We start from the raw sequence: 18,917 nt of genomic DNA on the forward strand, positions 1-18,917 counted from the left end.
GTTTTTAAAACAGAAGCCAAATTGTCATGATGCATAGGTTGTACCCCACAGGGATTTGTTTCTGAGGATACTGTTAGACTTTTATTTTTCTAAACGTGTATTTTTAGTTATTAGATTTGAAACTGTACATTGTAGGGCAGTATACTAACAGCCTTTGACATTGGCCTAATAGGCCTTTGTTACTCTTTCTTTGTGATTTTCCTAGGTTGACACTAGCAGTTTCTTATTCAGTGTCCTTGGCTCTCTTGGGCCAGGGCTTTTATAAGTGCTCAGTGAGTACCTTATAAAGGCTGACCCTCACTGGATCAGATTATAGTGTAGCATGAAGAGCTAAATTTAGAGAGAAGCAGCGCCTCTGCTCCAAATAGTAACAGCTAAAGCCTAGACACTCTTGGAGAGCAGAATATCTTCATTTAGTCTGTCACCACCAGTGGGTGAGTTTTTGTTTGTTTTAGTTTTGGGTATTATATCAAAGTCCTTGCATACAGTTTTATGTTTACGTGTTATTGTGTGTTTTTCTACATGGAATATATTGAGGGTATGAAAAATAAGCCCACATAACTGGGTTATAAAGAAACCAACTTTTATGCTTAGAAGGGAAGTAATATAAAATCTAAAGATTTTGAAAATACAGTAGTTCTTTCATATGCTGTGTTTGGTGGTACTTCTCCATTAACAGAAAAAAGAAATAGAAACAAGGTGCAGAGTTAATTAGGGAATTCCATGAGTTTGCATTCTAAACCCCAGAATAAAACTTTTAGGAAGGACTCACACTTTAGAATTTTTGAAATTATATACAGTGGTATGTACCTGTAATTCCCACTACTCAAGAGGCTGAGATGGGAGAATTGCCTGAGTCCAGGAGTTTGAAGTCACCCTAGTCAACATAGTAAGACCCTCATCTCTAAGGAAGTAGAGAGAGAAGGGAGGGAGGGAGGGAGGGAGGGAAGGAAGGGAGGAAGAGAAAGAAAAAGGAAGGACAGAAGAAGAAAAACATTGTTGGTAGAGAAGTCTGTTGGAGACATTCTGTCTAGTTGAGCTACATTCTTTTTGCATCTTAGTACAAGGCCCAAATTCTTGACACATATTTTTCTTTGCTAACACAAATAAATTTTGTATAATATTTGTATTTGGGAGGTATGGAGACAGTGATACATGTATATTATCACCACCTTTGCAACAATGAAGTATTTGGTGATCCTGAGTGAATTTGTTTATAATGCCAGCAGGAAAGTTTGTGAATGAAACTTGCAGTGAATATAAATGATGCATTAGAAGCTCTATTTTCAACATCCATCAAATGAAATTGGAATTCATTGATTAAGTTTATAGCATTTGTAATGATTTCAGTGTGTTGCTGTTGGCCCATACACATAAGCAATCAAATACTTTGTTCTCGTTCTGGTCTGTGCTTCTTTTCTTTTTTTTGAGGTGGAGTTTCGCTCTTGTTGCCCAGGCTGGAGTGCAATGGTGGGATCTCGGCTCAGTGCAACCTCCACCTCCTGGGTTCAAACGATTCTCCTGACTCAGCCTCCTAAGTAGCTGGAGTTACAGGCATGCGCCACTACGCCGGCTAATTTTTTGTATTTTTAGTAGAGACCAGTTTCACCATGTTGGCCAGGCTGGTCTCCAAATCCTGACCTCAAGTTATCTGCCCACCTCCACTTCCCAAAGTGCTGGGATTACAGGCGCCAGCCTGGCCTGGTCTCCATTTCTGTTGTTTGAACTATTACATTCTGTTGCAAATGTTTGAATTTTATCCCTTCCAGTGAGTTCCTCAAGGGCATGGATTCTGGCTTAATGACCTTTTTATCTCCAAACGAGATGTATTAAGTTCATTTTACTTTACAGGTTTGATAAAAATTCTTCCTCAAACCATGTAATAATTTACTTTATGTATTTTTATGTGACTTTTAATTAGTTTCTCTTCTAAAATAATGATTAACTTAAAGTTTTCAATAATAAACAGATTTTTTTTATGTGAATCTACAAGTTTCTCTTTTCTGCAGTGAGAAGGAAGAGTTGGCATATAAATAATTTTTGTATATTCTTAAGGATTTTTTTAAAAAAAATTTCAGGAGTAATTAGATTACTTGAGTACTGTAAATTTTTTATTGTTTGATGGTGTAAATAAGGAAATCTAGACATTTTCAAATGAATGTCTAAAAGCTTTGGAAGGTAATTAAATAATTTGCTTGAATAATGCATGTTATATTGAATGTTTGGCCTTCATAATTTAAGCAATCTAGGCATATTTTCAGTTTATCTTTATGTCAGCAAGCGTAGTCTCAATTTTTAAGAAGTCATGTGGAGCAAGCTTTACGTGTTTTCAAAGATAACATACTACATTTTTTAAAATTGTGTATTAAATCCACTAAAATAATATGAAGTACCCAAATCCCTGTCCATTAAGATACACCAAAAAATAAAAAATCTATTACCCATTTCTTATATCTTTCTTAAATTGTTGTTGCATTAAAAACCATTTATTCTGTACACCCTCCTTTTAACCAAGTACTTTACATTCTTTTATTCAGCTTGCTTTTTTTCACTATCATATGCCTTGAGCATGTCTCCTTATCAGTTCAGCAACTTATTTGAAAATTATTTATTATATGTTTATACTTTGCTCAGTGTAAAAGATGCAGAATGGAGGAGCTAAAGGAACACTATGGAGTAAAAAACCTACAAGGTTCCTGTCCTAGTGAAGGTTACTCTCATGGGGGATCTAGACCCCAAACAAACAGATAACAATAAAATGGCAGGTGCTGCTAAAGAAAAGTAAAGCTAGGTAAGGAGAGTGAGTGACAAGGGGCCACTTTGGTGGAGATGGTCAGAGAACTCCCTTTTCAGGGAGGCACTTGAATGAGTGCAAGAAGATTGCCATGTGGAGAGCTGGGGAAGATCTTCCCTGAAAGAGAGGCAGTTATAGAATCTCAGAATGCAAAACTTATCTGGCCTATTGGAAGAACAACAAAGAGATCAATGTGACCGTAACTCGGTGAGTGATGAGATGAGATGTGTATTGAATACACATACGTAGTCAGAAAATAGACATATATGGATCAGAAATGTAGTGCAGTTAAATCTAATTCATTCTTTCATAAAGCTTCATGGTGTTCCACTTGGTGGCTAGATTATGACTTATTTGAGGGCATTTCATGTTCCATTTTTTATGTATCCAACAATGCTGCAACTAAATCCTTTTACATATACAAGTATATTTGCATCCTTGTGTGAATAAAACTGTAGGATAAATTCCCAGTAAGGTATTGCTGGACCAAGGTTATGCCCATGTAAATATTTATAGATACTCACCAAATTCTTCCTCAAAATATAGCATGGAATTTAACCTTTACGTCAAAGTTGGTGTCTGTGGTTGTTTCTCCTGTGTCCTTTGCCAACACTGAGTATTGGTAAACTTCAAAATTTTTGCTAGTCCAAGTTAAAATTAGATGTCATTTTTAAAAGTACATTTAGGCCAGGCGCAGTGGCTCACCCCTGTCATCCCAGCACTTTGGGAGGCCAAGGCAGGTGGATCACAAGCTCAGGAGTTCAAGACCAGTCTGGCCAACATGGTGAAACCGCATCTCTACTAAAAACACAAAAATTAGCAGGGCATGGTGGTGCGCACCTGTAGTCCCAGCTTCTCAAGAGCCTGAGGTAGGAGAATTGCATGAACCCTGGAGGCAGAGGTTGAAGTGACCTGCGATCGTGCCACTGCACTCTAGTCTGGGCGACAGAGTGAGAGTCTGTCTCGTAAAAAAGAAAAAAAAGTATATTTAGTAATGGGTGAGCTTGAACATATGTTCAACCAACCAACATATTAGCTGTATATTTTTCATATAAATTGCTTATTTGAAATACTTAATATTTATTTTCTTTATTTTCAGAAATTTTATGAATAAGCATCAGAAGCCAGTGCTAACAGGCCAGCGGTTCAAAACTCGGAAAAGGGGTAGGTTGTGTATGTGTGTGTTTAAAGTTGCAACCAAAATATAACATTGGAGAAGAACAATCTGAATGACACCTGTTTTCCCCCACCTCACTAATTATACTCATTTGAACTCTTGGTGTAGAATCTGAAGTGTTTTGGTCAAACGATAGAACTGCCAGTTACTTAGGTGTTTGAAGTTGGACAAGTTATTTAATTTGCCTGAGCTACTTGTTTTCATCTACAGAATGGATAATTATCTTTGTTCAGGCTGTCTTACTTTCATGTGAGGTTATGAAGGCAATTGATAAATTTTACTGGTTTTGGCATTAGCGTTTGTATTTGGTTTTTGCTTTCTTGGTTGTTTTAGGAAAACATGGATGACAAAGATGATAAAATGAAAAGAAAAGTAAATTAGGAAGTGAGATATTGAAGAGTTTTTAAATTTTTTAGAAACAAGGAAGTTAAAACAAATCTACTGCTGTAAATTCCCCTTAAAAACCGTCTTTTCAAATGTCTTTAATTGTGGGAAGAGTAGTTATAGACCCATTTTGATGACTGATAAAATTTCTATTTGTGTGAGTGACTTTTTTTTAATATATAAAAGTCTCATCTTAGCATATATTTTGTGTAAATAAGATTTTATTTTATTTTTTTAAAGTCAGGGACTTGCTCTGTCACCCAGGTTGGAGGGCAGTGGTGTGATGATAGCTCACTGCAGCCTCAAACACCTGGCTCAAGTGGTCCCTTCACCTCAGCCTCCCAAGTAGCTAGGACTATAGGTGCACACCACCACACCTGGCTAACTTTTTAAAAATTTTTCTGGAGAGACAGGATCTCAAACTCCTGGTCTCAAGCAGTCCTCGTGCCTCAGCCTCCCAAGGTGCTGGGATTGCAGATGTGAGCCACTGCACCTGACCTGTATAAAGACTATTTTATATATTTATTTATTTTAAATTAGTTATTGGCTTATTTACTTTTTAGATAGGGTCTTGCTCTGACACCCAGGCTAGAATGCAGAGGTGCAGTCACAGCTACTGCAGCCTCAACCTCCTGGGCTCAAGTGCTTCTCCCACTTCAGCCACCCAAGTAGCTACCATGCCCAGCTATTTATTTATTAATTTATTTATTGAGACAGAATTTTGCTCTTGTAGCCCAGGCTGGAGTGCAGTGGCACCATCTCAGCTCACCACCACCTCCACTTCCCAGGTTTAAGCGATTCTCCTGCCTCAGCCTCCCAAGTAGCTAGGATTATAGGCATGTGCCACCACGCCCAGCTAATTTTGTATTTTTAGCAGAGGGAGGGTTTCTCTGTGTTAGTCAGGCTGGTCTCAAACTCCCAACCTCCGGTGATCCGCCTACCTTGGCCTCCCAAAGTGCTGGGATTACAGGCGTGAGCCACCATGCCCAGCCAATTTTTAAATTTTTGTGGAGACAGTATCTTGCCATGTTGTTGAAGCTGGGCTCAAGCGATGTTCATGCCTCAGCCTCCCATAGGGATTACAGGCATGAGCCACCACAGCCAGCCAAGAATATTTTAAACACGATTTTATATTTAGTCAGTTTTGCATAATTATATAGAGGTCTTCTTGAATATAAGAATAGCTGAACTGAAACTCACTAGGGAAACTTTTTCAAAGAGGAAACATGATATACATGATGAAGTTAAATAAAGTTGAAGGGAATTACTGAAAAAGATTTAAGGAAGTATATATAAAGATAAAATATGTTGGAGCAGAATCCCATGTACTGATCTTGGAGGGCTAAATTATTTCATTGATAACTGAGTTTAGATTCCTTTGGCAGTCAGTGTTAAGCAGCCTGTGTTCTCTTGCAGTGCTATGTCCATTTAAGCAGCAAGTCTAGTCATGTAGACAGAAAAGAAATTGCCATATAATAGATCATTTGGGTCAGAAGCGTCTACAAGAGTCACTAGGAAGCAGTAAGACTGAATTTAAATCTCTGCTGTCTGCTGGGAAGCTTCATGTTCACAGTAAAATATGCAGATTAAAAAAAGTTAAGTAAGCACAAAATAGTCACTTTGTAGAGTTTTTCTGTTTTGCGCTCCCCTTTTCCTATTTCTTTTCGTTTCTGGCCTATCCCCATAAGAAGAATGAATACAAGTACAGCCTGAGCCACTTCTCATTTAGTCCTCATCTTAGTCTTACAAATTGTGCCGCACTACATTCCTGCTTGGAATCTGGAAGCAGATATCAAACCCAAAGTGCTCACTAGAATGCATTCATAGTCTCACTGTTTAAAGTAGCCTTGGAAGAAAAGACGTGGAAGGTTTTAAAAGGACTTATCAGGCATGAACAATATAGTTCAGAAACTTAATTACAGTTAAAGTATCATGGAGCCTACTAGTGTGACAATAGCCAATATATGTCCAACTAGGAGGCACAGAAATGTTTGCCATTGCCTGCCGCTGGGGGAACGTGTTAATCTCAGAGCTGGATCTCCAGCTCAAGTGGCTTTATTAGTGTGACGTGAATTCACGGGAACTGAGCTCAAGAGAGGGCCCTAGAATGTGTTGCACAATAGCAGATGTGAGTCAGCGAGTAAACTGGCCCTTACAGTTTGTCTACAGTTTAGAACCAGAAAGTTTTCTCTCATTCAGAACAGGGTTTGTCCCTGAATCACTTAGTGGTCAAGATTGTGCTGTTGGAGTACTCAGGGAGAGCCACTGAGAAATCTATATTATTTGCCAGTTAATCTGGATTTATATAACTCATATCCCTTGGGGATTTAAGCAACACTTGGGCCATTTTGTGCCAAACTGCTGATGGGGGGGAAAAATTGAGTCAACCTCATTTTCTGTTCCTCTTAGTAGTGAAATGCCTCTTGATGATTTCTCATCCTTAACTTTTCTTTGCTATTATGAAGGGGCTGACTTCAAATAAATGGTTAGCAATTTTGTAGAGCTGGGAAAAATTACTACTGAGGATATTTCAAGGTCCTTGTGATAGGCTGTTCTCTGAAGATATTTCCTCACTTTGAAACATTTCTTAGCAAAGCCAGTGCTCCTGCATGCCAAGTTAATATGACAATCTATTTCTTATTGCTTAGCATTAAAATACAAACATCGTGGTAGGACACATTCTATAACAGAACTCTAATCAGATTCTCTTTTCCTTTATGAAATACATCTTGCTTATGATACATTCTCCAAAGTAATTATGTTTTCTACTGTGGCTTGTGGAAATCTGAAAGAATGAACATTTCTCCCCAAGCAATTGGGTTATGCTTTGCTAAATGAAACATTTAATAAACGAACTGGTCTTTCTGTACATTTTTAGAAAAATTGGATTGTAATTACTGAAAACAAGAGAGAGGAGAAAAAAAGGCCAAACTGCAGGCATTCAGCATGACCATGTGCTCAGGTTTCTCCCTGAGACTTTTAGCTCTGTGATAATGGTTTTGTTGTTGTTGTTTTAGTTAGATTCTCGCTCTGTCTTCTAGGCTGGAGTTCAGTGGTGCAATCTCAGCTCACTGCAGCCTCTGTCTCCCGGATTCATGATTCCTGTGCCTCAGCCTCCCAAATAGCTGGGATTACAGGCGTGCATTGCCACGCTTAGCTAATTTTTATATTTTTTTAGTAGACAGGAGGTTTCACCATGTTGCCCAGGCTGGTCTCAGAACTGGCCTCCAGTGATCCATCCACCTTGGCCTCCCAAAGTGCTGGGATTAAAGGCATGGAGCCACCACGCACGGGCATGTAATATTGGTTTTTAAATCACTTTTAGCTTTATAGTAAGTGGTATTAATAACTAAATGAGCAGACATTTAAATCTGGAAAGATATGTGTTTATGTATATATATATATAATTAGAAAATACATTTGATTTTACAGGAAAAGAAAGAAAATATGTGATTTTAAAAACTCAGTACTATACCTCAATGACAGTCAGAAAGGGATGTAGGTTCTGTTATTATATCACTTCACTAACATGTTTTTAACCAGTTACTGTGGTTCCTACAGTAAGCAAGTTAGATAACGTGTAGGAGGCATATTTGAGTGTCAGAATTAGGCCCATTTCTTCTCTGTGTCAGTACAAGGTCTATTAATGACTAACTCTTGAGTGCCACAATTGTGATTCACCAGCACGGTTTAAATTGGAGACCCTAATTATATCCTTCTCACTTTAAGGGAGACTTGAACTGCCAAATGGAAACCCAAGAAGGCAATGGCACATTTTCATTCAAATTTTGTTAGTATTTCTGCTAGACTGTCCTCTAATAAAATACAAGCTACATTACTGTAGTTTCAGATGAAAAAGACTCGTTAGGTCAAATGTTGTCTTATTTCTCAAATTTCCATTAGTGTTCTTGCCATTTTCTTATGTGGGAATTTTCTAGTCTTCTTGATGAGCACTTTGTTTTAGTAGTTGGGAGCTTTTTTCGGCCTGCAAAACAGTTATTAGTCCTATCAGGTCTATCATGACTTTTTAAGATTCCCAACCTGTAAGTAATCATTTTGACTACCGCCCTATTGCTCACTGTTGAAATATCCTTGGTTGTAATATGCTATCTTCCTTTTCTCTTTGTTGGTAATTCTTTTGGAATGGAAGAATGAAGATACTTTTACAAAACAACTTTTTAAGTTGTGTCTTAAATTCAAAACAAAGTCCTCTGCATGGATTCCTGGCATAGTCTGGGTTTCTCCTTATTTATCCACTTATATTTCCCAGTGCCTCCATTTGTAATTTTCAAATCATCAAAATCTGTTCTACCCACTGAATCAATATCCAACCATGTGGGGATGTGGGGATGACCTTATTTGATTTTGGAACTGGTCGCAAGACTTAATAGCATGTACTTTTACTTCTGCCATTCTCATAGAAAAGAAAATATCTTTTTTCCAACAGGGAACGATAATTGCCTGTTGGCTAGACCCTGACTGGAAAGTGAAGTTTTCTGTATCTGTCATTGGGTTCCTTTTGTATGGAAACAGTTATCCCCTCCTCCAGCTCCACCTAATATATTCCTCTAGAATTCCTCTCCATTTCCTCCCCCTCTACACAACAAGACGCTAATTATATTTTTTCTGCAGTCACTATTTGCATGTTCTTGACTGCATAATGTTTTGCTTACAGCATCAAAAGGACTTTTTATCTCTTGTTCATGATGAATATTGTCCCAGCTAATTTATGTGTGTCTTTATGGTATCTCACACTGCGTGACTCTGACTGGCACTGGGAATGCCATTCTTCTGTGATTCTCATCCTGATGTGGCTAGTGTTAACCACTTACAACCCTGCCCTTCTGTTAGACCACTATAAGCAGCACAAACTAGGCAGTTGCTGTGTGGCTCTAAAATGTAGTTTTTAATTTTATCAAGGTTATGCATACACGTAGTATGGCTAGTTCTTGATTTTTCTGTTGGAGATATTAAATATGCCTTTTCTACTATGGAAAATGATGATTCAGCTCTTTCATTGCTCGCTTCCCCCACCCCCATACTTCCAGTCCTTCTCTATTCTTTCATTGTATCATAGTTTCAGCTACATCAATGTTTAGAGTTTATATTTCTGTGACTTTTTACATGCTATTCACAGCTGAATTGTGATATGATTGCATTTTTTAAAAATTAACACCATTTTGTTACCTCTTGATTTAATAGTGTAATTCTCTCTTGAGTGGGGGGCTTAGTTTTCTGTGTTTAAAATTAGCCAACCCTAACCTTTCTCTTTGTTGTGTGAATCTCTTAATACAAAACACTTAAGGAAAAGCTTGAAATATCCTTTCACCACTATCCACAGGAATACTATTGCCTGTCTTGTTTTTTCCCTCTTGCCTGCGATCTCATGACTTAATCTTGAGTTATTAACTATTTTTGAGGCCTTGGGTGTTTCATTATATGTATGTTCATATTGCTCTTCCCTTGATTAGTAGTTTGGCTGGACCAGGCACAGTGTCTCATGCCTGTAATCCCAGTACTTTGGGAGGCCAAGGCAGGTGGATCTCTTGAGGCCAAGAGTTTGAGACTAGACTGTGCAACATGGCAAGATCCTGTCTGTACTGAAAATACAAAAATTAGCCGCATGTGGTGGCATGTACCTGTAGTCGCAGCCACTCGGGAAGCTGAAGCAGGAAAATCACTTGAACCCAGGAGGCAGAGGTTGCACAGAGCCAAGATTGCGCCACTGGCATTCAGCCTGGATGACAGATCCTGTCTCAAAAAATAATTTTTTTTGGCTGAATGCTAACAAGAATTCTAGGCTGGAAATTCTTTTTTCTAAGAATTTTGAAGAAATGTCTTCCAGTGCCTGGTATTTCTCTTAAGCAGTTGAGTTTCTTGATACTTTTTACATATTGCTTGTTGTTTTTTTTGTTTTTGTTTTTGATTTTGTTTTGCTCCAAAAACTTCCGACAATTGCTTTGTTCCCAGTGTTCTGAAATCTCACAGTAGTCAATGTGCTTGTGTGAATCCACTTTCAATCTTGGTGCTGGGTTCCCAGATAGCCATGTGCTTGAGAACACTGACATCTTTCAATTCTAGGAGGTTTATTAAAATTTTTTTTTTAATTTCCTTTGCTGGCTAGGTGCGGTGGCACACGCCTGTAATCCCAGCACTTTGGAAGGCCGAGGTGGGTGGATCACGAGGTCAAAAGATCGAGACCATCCTGGTCAACATGGTGAAACCCCGTCTCTACTAAAAATACAAAAAATTAGCTGGGCATGGTGGCGCATGCCTGTAATCCCAGCTACTCAGGAGGCTGAGGCAGGAGAATTGCCTGAACCCAGGAGGCGGAGGTTGCGGTGAGACGAGCAATGGTGTTACGCCATTGCACCTCCAGCCTGGGTAACAAGAGCGAAACTCTGTCTAAAAAAAAAAAAAATTTTTCCTTTGCTTTGTTTTGTCATTCTGCCTTTCTGTGAGATGTATTTTTTGGATATTTGACAGATCTGCCTTTTTTTCTCTTCTTTTTACTATTTTCTAGGTCTTTGACCTTTTTTCCTAGTTTCTAAAAGATAATCTTAGCTTCCTCTTAATGCTTCCGTTGAGTTTTTTACTTTTTCTTTTTTTTTTTTTTTAGACAGAATCTTGCTCTGTCACCCAGGCTGTAGTGCAGTGGCACAATCTTGGCTCATGTCATCCTCTGCCACTGGGTTCAAGCGATTCCCCTGCCTCAGCTCCCCCAGTAGCTGGGACTACAGGTGTACATCACCACACCTGGCTAATTATTTTGTATTTTAGTAGAGACTGGGTTTCACCGTGTTGGCCAGGATGGTCTGGATTTCCTGACCTTGTGATCCGCTTGTCTCGGCCTCCCAAAGTGCGGTGATTACAGGTGTACAGGTGAGCCACTGTGCCCAGCTGTTTTTTACTTTTTCTATCATATTTTTTATTTCCAAGAACTCTTTATTTATGAAATATTTTATAGTATTCTCTTCCTTTCCTCCCTCCACTTTCGTTGCAGTATCTCTCACCTAACTCTTAGACATATCTATGATATAATTTTTTTTCATTCGAAGTTTTGGGTTCATCCTTTGCTTGTCTCTCCTCACATCCAGTCTTATTCTCCTCTATTGGTGGGGAGAAAAGAGTAATGTCCTTTGAGTTGAACTACAGACACTTTACCTTTAATGCACTCATTTATTTCCACCTAATCTGTCATATAGTTTGTCATCTTCACTTCTTTTCAACAGTATATGATCCCTGCCTTGTTCAAGACCTGGCTCCAAGCCAACCTTCTGCAAGGTCTTGCTAGAGTCTAGATTAAAACTCCTTCCAAACCCAGACTCCCAGTCACCACATCAAACTACTCAGGCTCATGTGTCTGTTTCACTGTGACAGCTCATTTATGCTTTTAATGTGTGCCTTTGTGATCACTCTGTATTTGTCTTATCCACTTTGCTAAGAAAAAAAAGCTATATGATATCTATATCCCTGTTAATCCTCTGAAGCACCACAAAATCAAAACCGTTTTTATAATAATACCAAGATATCATTCATGTGTTTCACACATTCTCTCATAATTTTACAGTGGAGTTTTCTAGAGTTTAAGGATATGTGATTTTGCAATAGATTGAATGCAGTGGATATGAAAATTGATCTGTCTGCCATTAAGCCAGGCATTAAAGAGATTTGCAAGAGTATAAAACAGTACTATGCTTCTCACTAATTTTTTTGTTAAATAAATAATATAAAATGTTTTGTTTTAATTTCTTAAAATAAGTTTCCATAGATTGAAATTCCATAAACAAAAACTCCCTTTAGAATGCTTTGTAATTAGGATTCCAAAGAGCCTTTTTCCAAAGAATCTTTTGGAATCCTAATTCCAAATATACATTTTATGCGTCAAGAGATCATGAGACCAAAATATTTAGTACATCCTGTTCTGAAGCTGTAGATATACATATATGGCTCATTACATTTATTAAATGTTTAAGTACTCTCAATAAATTCTTTAATTTTTTTTTTTTTTTTTTTGAGATGGAGTTTCACTCTTGTCCCCCCAGGCTGGAGTGCAATGGTGCCATCTGTGCTCACTGCAGCCTCCACCTCCTGGGTTCAAGTGATCCTCCTGCCTTAGCCTCCCAAGTAGCTGGGATTACAGATAACTTCTACCATGCTGAGCTAATTTTTTATATTTTTAATAGAGACAGGGTTTCACCATGTTGGCCAGGCTGGTCTCGAATTCCTGACCTCAAGTGATCCAAGCACCTCGGCTTCCCAAAGTGCTGGGATCATAGGCATGAGTCACTGCGCCCAGCCTGTAGTTACTTCTTTTAAAAAGAGATATCCCTCCTTATTCCCCACTACCATCTTTGTTTGTTTATATTTGTATATTCTCCTGCATTCTTTGGCAATACTCTGTAGATTTTTTTCCCGTCCCTTAGATAAAATAGAATTAAGTTTTGATTGTTATACTATCAGTATTTATTTATTTGATGGTTATTTTAAATTGTTTTATTGTAGATGAAAAAGAGAAATTCGAACCTACAGTCTTCAGGGATACACTTGTCCAAGGGCTTAATGAGGCTGGTGATGATCTTGAAGCTGTAGCCAAATTTCTGGACTCTACAGGCTCAAGATTAGATTATCGTCGCTATGCAGACACGCTCTTCGATATCCTGGTGGCCGGCAGTATGCTTGGTAAATGTGCATTATCACATCTTGGAGTATATTTATATATTTTTAATTCATTGAAGTATTTTCTTGTAAGATAGAGTCTTTATAAGTTTATTTTTATTGGAGTTGATAAAAAATACAAATGGAAACTTATGATTTTTACCTGATTTAGGATTTGGAATAGTATTAATGCTGATGTGAAATTATTGTGAAATATTGGTTAATAGAGGTATAGAATGGAAGACTTTGGTTGACATTACTACAAACTTGGCCACTTTGCTTCACCTGAAAGCCACCTTTCTCATATGTCCCTAGTCTTTCAGTGTTTTTGGAGGGGTCATAAAAGGGGTAATTTCTGCAAAAGACTATAACTTAGTGTATAAATTTTAAAGATGTAATTAATCCCATTTCATCTATAAATAATAAAACATATAAAGAAATACAGTTTAAACCTGGTTTTTGAAAAATCATTTAAATTGTAAGTATAGGGGAACAGGATGGCCAAATAGGCACAACTCCGGTGCACAACACCCAGCGAGAGAGACGCAGAAATAGAGACATCTCCTAGCTCCAACCAAGGTACCAGGTACCTTTCAAGAAGTCTGGTCGGATGGTGAGCAAAGCCCAGGCAGAGCAGACTGAGGCGGGGAGTGATGCTGCTTCACCCAGAAAGTACATCTGACTGGTGAGTCGGAGGCTTCCCTTCCGGCACCTTGGTCCAGATACAGCGTTTCCCCTAAAGCCTCAGCAATACACGGAACAGGGGATCTTTGCCAGTCAAGCACCAGGAATTACATGCATAGAGTTGAATAATAATCCAGGACAATGTCCCGGATTGTTGCACAGATCTAAGCAAACTGATAAGCCCATAGCTGGTCGGGAGAGCCTGCAGACCAAGCCATCACCCCCTCCCCCTGCCCAGAGAGAGGGAGCTGAAAGCTGGAGACAGACAGTGCAGTTGGATGGGTCCCTCCCCTCCCCCACAAACCCCAGAGGGCAGAAGCACTAACTCTGGCAGGTTGCACAGCCAGTGCCTCAGTCTGAACTAAACCCTGAATGATCCAGCTCCGTGGAGGAAAGGCCAACCCACCATTAAAGAGGCAGGACTAGGCCTCATGTTTTAACAAAAAACACAGGAAGCCTACTTAGCAATTGGATGGTATTCTTGACCACCCAGCAGTGCCTCCAGGTCAGTGGAAGATGCGGTCCTAACCTTTCAGTGTAAACAAAAAAGACACAGGAAGCCTACCTAGTAACCTGAAGGAGTCCCTGGAAACCCAGTAGCTCCTCCACAGGCAGACAAGCAACCTCATCAAGCATCTCCCTGTGATCAGAGCCAGGTAAATCCATGAAGATGGAAAAAAAACAGTGCAAAAGTGATGAAACCATCGAAGACCAGAATGCCTCTTCACCTTCAAGGGATCACAACTCCACATCAACATGGGAACACAACATGACCGAGAAAGAGTGTGACGAATTGACAGAAACGGGCTTCATAAGGTGGGTAATAACAAACGTTTCTGATCTAAAGAAACACGTTCTAACCCAATGCAAAGAAACTAAAAACCTTGAAAAAAGGTTAGATGAAATGCTAACTAGGATAACCAGCTTAGAGACGAACATAAATGGCTTGATGGAGCTGAAAAACACAACACAAGAACTACTTGAATCAAACACAAGTTTTAATAGCCGAATCGATCAAGCCGAAGAAAGGATATCAGAGATTTAACATCAACTCAATGAAATAAAAAGAGAAGACAAGACAGGAGAAAAAAGAGCAAAAAGAAAAGAGCAAAGCCTCCAAGAAATATGGGATTATGTGAAAAGACCTAATCTATGCTTCATCAGTGTACCTGAATGTGACGGGGAGAATGAATCCAAGCTAGAAAACACGTTCCAGGATATTATCCAGGAGAAACGTCCCCAGCCTAGCAAGGCAGTCCAACATGGAAATCCAATAAATATAGAGAACTCCACAAAAGTGTTCCTCAAGAAGAGCAACCCCAAGGCACATAATCGTCAGATTCAGCAGGGTTGAAATGAAGGAAGAAACGCTATGGGCAGCCAGAGAGAAAGGACAGGTCACCCACAGAGGGAAGCCAATCAGACTCACAGCGGATCTCTTGGCAGAAACCCTAAAAGCAAGAAGAGAGTGGGGATCAATATTCAACATCTGTAAAGAAAAGAACTTTCAACCCAGAATCTCAAGTCCAGCCAAACTAAGCTTCATAAGTGAAGGAGAAATAAAATCCTTTACGGACAAGCAATTACTGAGAGATTTTGTCACCACCAGACCTGCCTTATGAGAGCTTCTGAAAGAAACACTAAACACAGAAAGGAACAAGTACCAGCCACTGCAAAAGCACACCAAATGGCAAATACCAAAAATGCAAAGAAGAAACTGAGTCAACTAATGGGCAAGAAAACCAGCCAGTAACAAAATGTCAGGATCAAATTCACACATAACAATATTAACATTGAATGTAAACAGCCTAAGCACCCCAAACAAAAGACACAGACTGGCAAACTGGATAAAAAGTCAAGACCTGTCGGTGTGCTGTATTCAGGAAACCCATCTCACATACAAAGGCACACATTGACTCAAAATAAAGGGATAGAAGATTTACCAAGCAAATGGAGAACAAAAAAAAGCAGGGGTTGCAATCCTAGTCTCTGATAAAATGGACTTCAAACCAACAAAGATCAAAAGAGACAAAGAAGGGCATTACATAACGGTAAAAAGATCAATCCAACAAGAAGAACTAACTATCCTAAATATATACACACCCAACAAAGGAACACCCAGATACATAAAGCAAGTTCTTAATGACCTAAAATGAGATTTAGACTCCCACACAATAATAGTGGGAGACTTCAACACTCCACTGTCAATATTAGATCGACAAGAAAGAAAATTAACAAGAACATCCAGGACTTGAATGCAGAGCTGGACCAAGCAGACCTAATAAACGTATACAGAATGCTCCACCCCAAATCCACAGAATATACGTTCTTCTCAGCACCACATTGTACTTACTCTAAAACTGACCACATAGTTGGAAGCAAATCACTCCTCATCAAATGCAAAAGAATGGAAATCATAACAAACAGTCTCTCAGACCACAGTGCAGTCAGATTAGAACTCAGTATTAAGAGACTCACTCAAATCCGCACAACTGCTTGGAAACTGAACAACTTGCTTCTGAGTGTCGACTGGATAAACAATGAAATGAAGGCAGAAATAAAGATGTTCTTTGAAACCAATCAGAATGAAGATACAACTTACCAGAATCTCTGGGACACCTTTAAAGCAATGTCAAGAGGGAAGTTTATAGCAATAAATGCCCACTTGAGAAACAAGGAAAGATCTAAAATTGACACCCTATCATCAAAATTGAAAGAGCTGGAAGAGCGAGATCAAAAAAACTCAAAAGCTAACAGAAGACAAGAAATAAGTAAGATCAGAGCAGAACTGAGGGATATAGAACTGAGGGACATAGCAGGACTGTGTCTCTACACAAAAAAACCCTTCAAAAAATCAATAAATCCAGGAACTGTTTTTTTGAAAAGATCAACAAAATAGACTGCTAGCAAGACCAATAAAAAAGAAAAGAGAGAAGAATCAAAAAGATGGAATAAAAAATGATAAAGAGGATATCTCCACTGATTCCACAGAAATACAGACTACCATCAGAGATTACTACAAATAGCTGTATGCACATAAGCCAGTAAACCTGGAAGAAATGGATAAATTCTTGGACACTTGCACTCTACCAAGACTAAACCAGGAAGTTGAAACCCTGAAGAGACCAATAACAAGGGCTGAAGTTGAGGCAGCAATCAAAGTCTGCCAAACAAAACAAGTCCAAGTCCAGATGGGTTTACAGCCGAATTCTACCAGATATACAAAGAGGAGCTGGTTCCATTCCCTCTGAAACTATACCAAACAATACAAAGAGAGGGAATCCTCCGTAACTCATTCTGTGAAACCAACATCATCCTGATACCAAAACCAGGCAGAGATTCAACTAGAAAAGAAAACTTCAGGCCAATTTTCATGATGAACATCGACGCAATAATCTTCAATAAAATACTGGCAAACCGATTGCAACAGCACATCAAAAAACTTATCCATCACAATCAAGTAGGCTTCATCCTGGGGATGCAAGGCTGGTTAAACATACGCAAATCTATAAACATGATCCATCACATAAACAGAACCAAAGACAAAAACCACATGATTATCTCAATAGATGCAGAGAAGGCCTTCGACAAAATTCAACATCGCTTCATGCTAAAAACTCTCAAGAAACTAGGTATTGACAGAACATATCATAAAATGATAAAAGCTATTTATGACAAACTGAGAGCCAATATCATACTGAATGGGCAAAAACTGAAAGCATTCCCTTTGAAATCTGGCACTAGACAAGGATGCCCTCTCTCACCACTCCTATTGAATATAGTATTGGAAGTTCTAGCCAGAGCAATCAGGCAAGAAAAAGAAATAAAGCGTATTCGAATAGGAAGAGAGGATATCAAATTGTCCCTGTTTGCATATGACATGATTGTATATTTAGAAAATCCCATTGTCTCAGCCCAAAATCTCCTTAAACTGATAAGCAACTTCAGCAAAGTCTCAGGATACAAAATCATTGTGCAGAAATCACAAGCATTCCTATACACCAATAACAGACTTAAAGAGAGCCAAATCAAGAACGAATGGCCATTCACAATTGCTACAAAGAGAATAAAATACCTAGGAATACAACTAACAAAGAATGTAAAGGACCTCTTCAAGGAGAACTACAAACCACTGCTCAACGAAATAAGAGAGGACACAAACAGATGGAGAAACATTCCATGCTCATGGTTAGGAAGAATCAGCATCATGAAAATGGCCATACTGCCCAAAAGTAATTTACAAATTCAATGCTATCCCCATCAAGCTACCATTGATCTTCTTCACAGAAGTGGAAAAAACCACTTTAAGCTTCATATGGAAGCACAAGAGAGCCCACATAGCCAAGACAATTCTAAGCAAAAAGAACAAAGCTAGAGGCATCATGCTACCTGATTTGAAACTATATTTACTATGAGGCTACAGTAATCAAAACAGCATGATGCTGGTACCAAAACAGAGATATAAACCAATGGAACAGAACAGAGGCCTTGGAGGCAATGCCACACATGTACAACCATCTGATCTTTGACAAAAACAAGCAATGGGAAAAGGATTCCCTGTTTAATAAATGGTGTTGGGAAAACTGGCTAGCCATGTGCAGAAAGCAGAAACTGGACTCCTTCCTGACACCTTACACGGAAATTAACTCCAGATGGATTAAAGACTTAAACATAAGACCTAACACCATACAAACCCTAGAAGAAAACCTAGGCAAAAACCATTCAGGACATAAGCATAGGTAAGGACTTCATGACTAAAACACCAAAAGCATTGACAACAAAAGCCAAAATTGACAAATGGGATCTAATTAAACTCCAGAGCTTCTGCACAGCAAAAGAAACAATCATTAGAGTGAACCAGCAACCAATAGAATGGAAGAAAATTTTTGCAATCTACCCATCTGACAAAGGGCTAATATCCAGAATCTACAAAGAACTAAAACAGATATACAAGTAAAAAACCCATTCAAAAGTGGGTGAAGGATATGAACAGACACTTTTCAAAAGAAGATATACCTGAGGCCAACAAACCTATGAAAAAATGCTCATCATCACTGGTCATTAGAGAAATGCAAATCAAAACCACATTGAGATACCATCTCACGCCAGTTAGAATGGTGATCATTAAAAAATCTGGAGACAACAGATGCTGGAGAGGATGTGGAGAAATAGGAACACTTTTACACTGTTGGTAGGAGTGTAAATTAGTTCAACCATTGT

At 38.7% G+C, this 18,917-nt stretch overlaps 1 protein-coding gene across 3 annotated transcripts in view; it reads left to right on the top strand.

Annotated features, from left to right (window-relative positions):
• The window catches only part of BZW2 (basic leucine zipper and W2 domains 2), a 63,732-nt gene that overhangs the window by 15,935 nt on the left and 28,880 nt on the right, over positions 1-18,917 (top strand). For 2 of the 3 annotated variants that reach the window (XM_017526914.2, XM_017526913.2), the window contains exons 2-3: positions 3,894-3,958; positions 12,861-13,037. In XM_017526914.2, coding sequence (XP_017382403.1) covers positions 3,901-3,958; positions 12,861-13,037 — 235 coding nt within the window. In that variant the 5' untranslated portion in view covers positions 3,894-3,900. Of the gene's footprint in view, positions 1-317; positions 435-3,893; positions 3,959-12,860; positions 13,038-18,917 lie in introns of those variants that run through there. The other variant, XM_017526911.1, reaches the window with a different exon arrangement.

The sequence above is a fragment of the Cebus imitator genome, unplaced genomic scaffold, assembly GCF_001604975.1.
Source record: "Cebus imitator isolate Cc_AM_T3 unplaced genomic scaffold, Cebus_imitator-1.0 Scaffold45, whole genome shotgun sequence".
NCBI lineage: Eukaryota > Metazoa > Chordata > Mammalia > Primates > Cebidae > Cebus > Cebus imitator.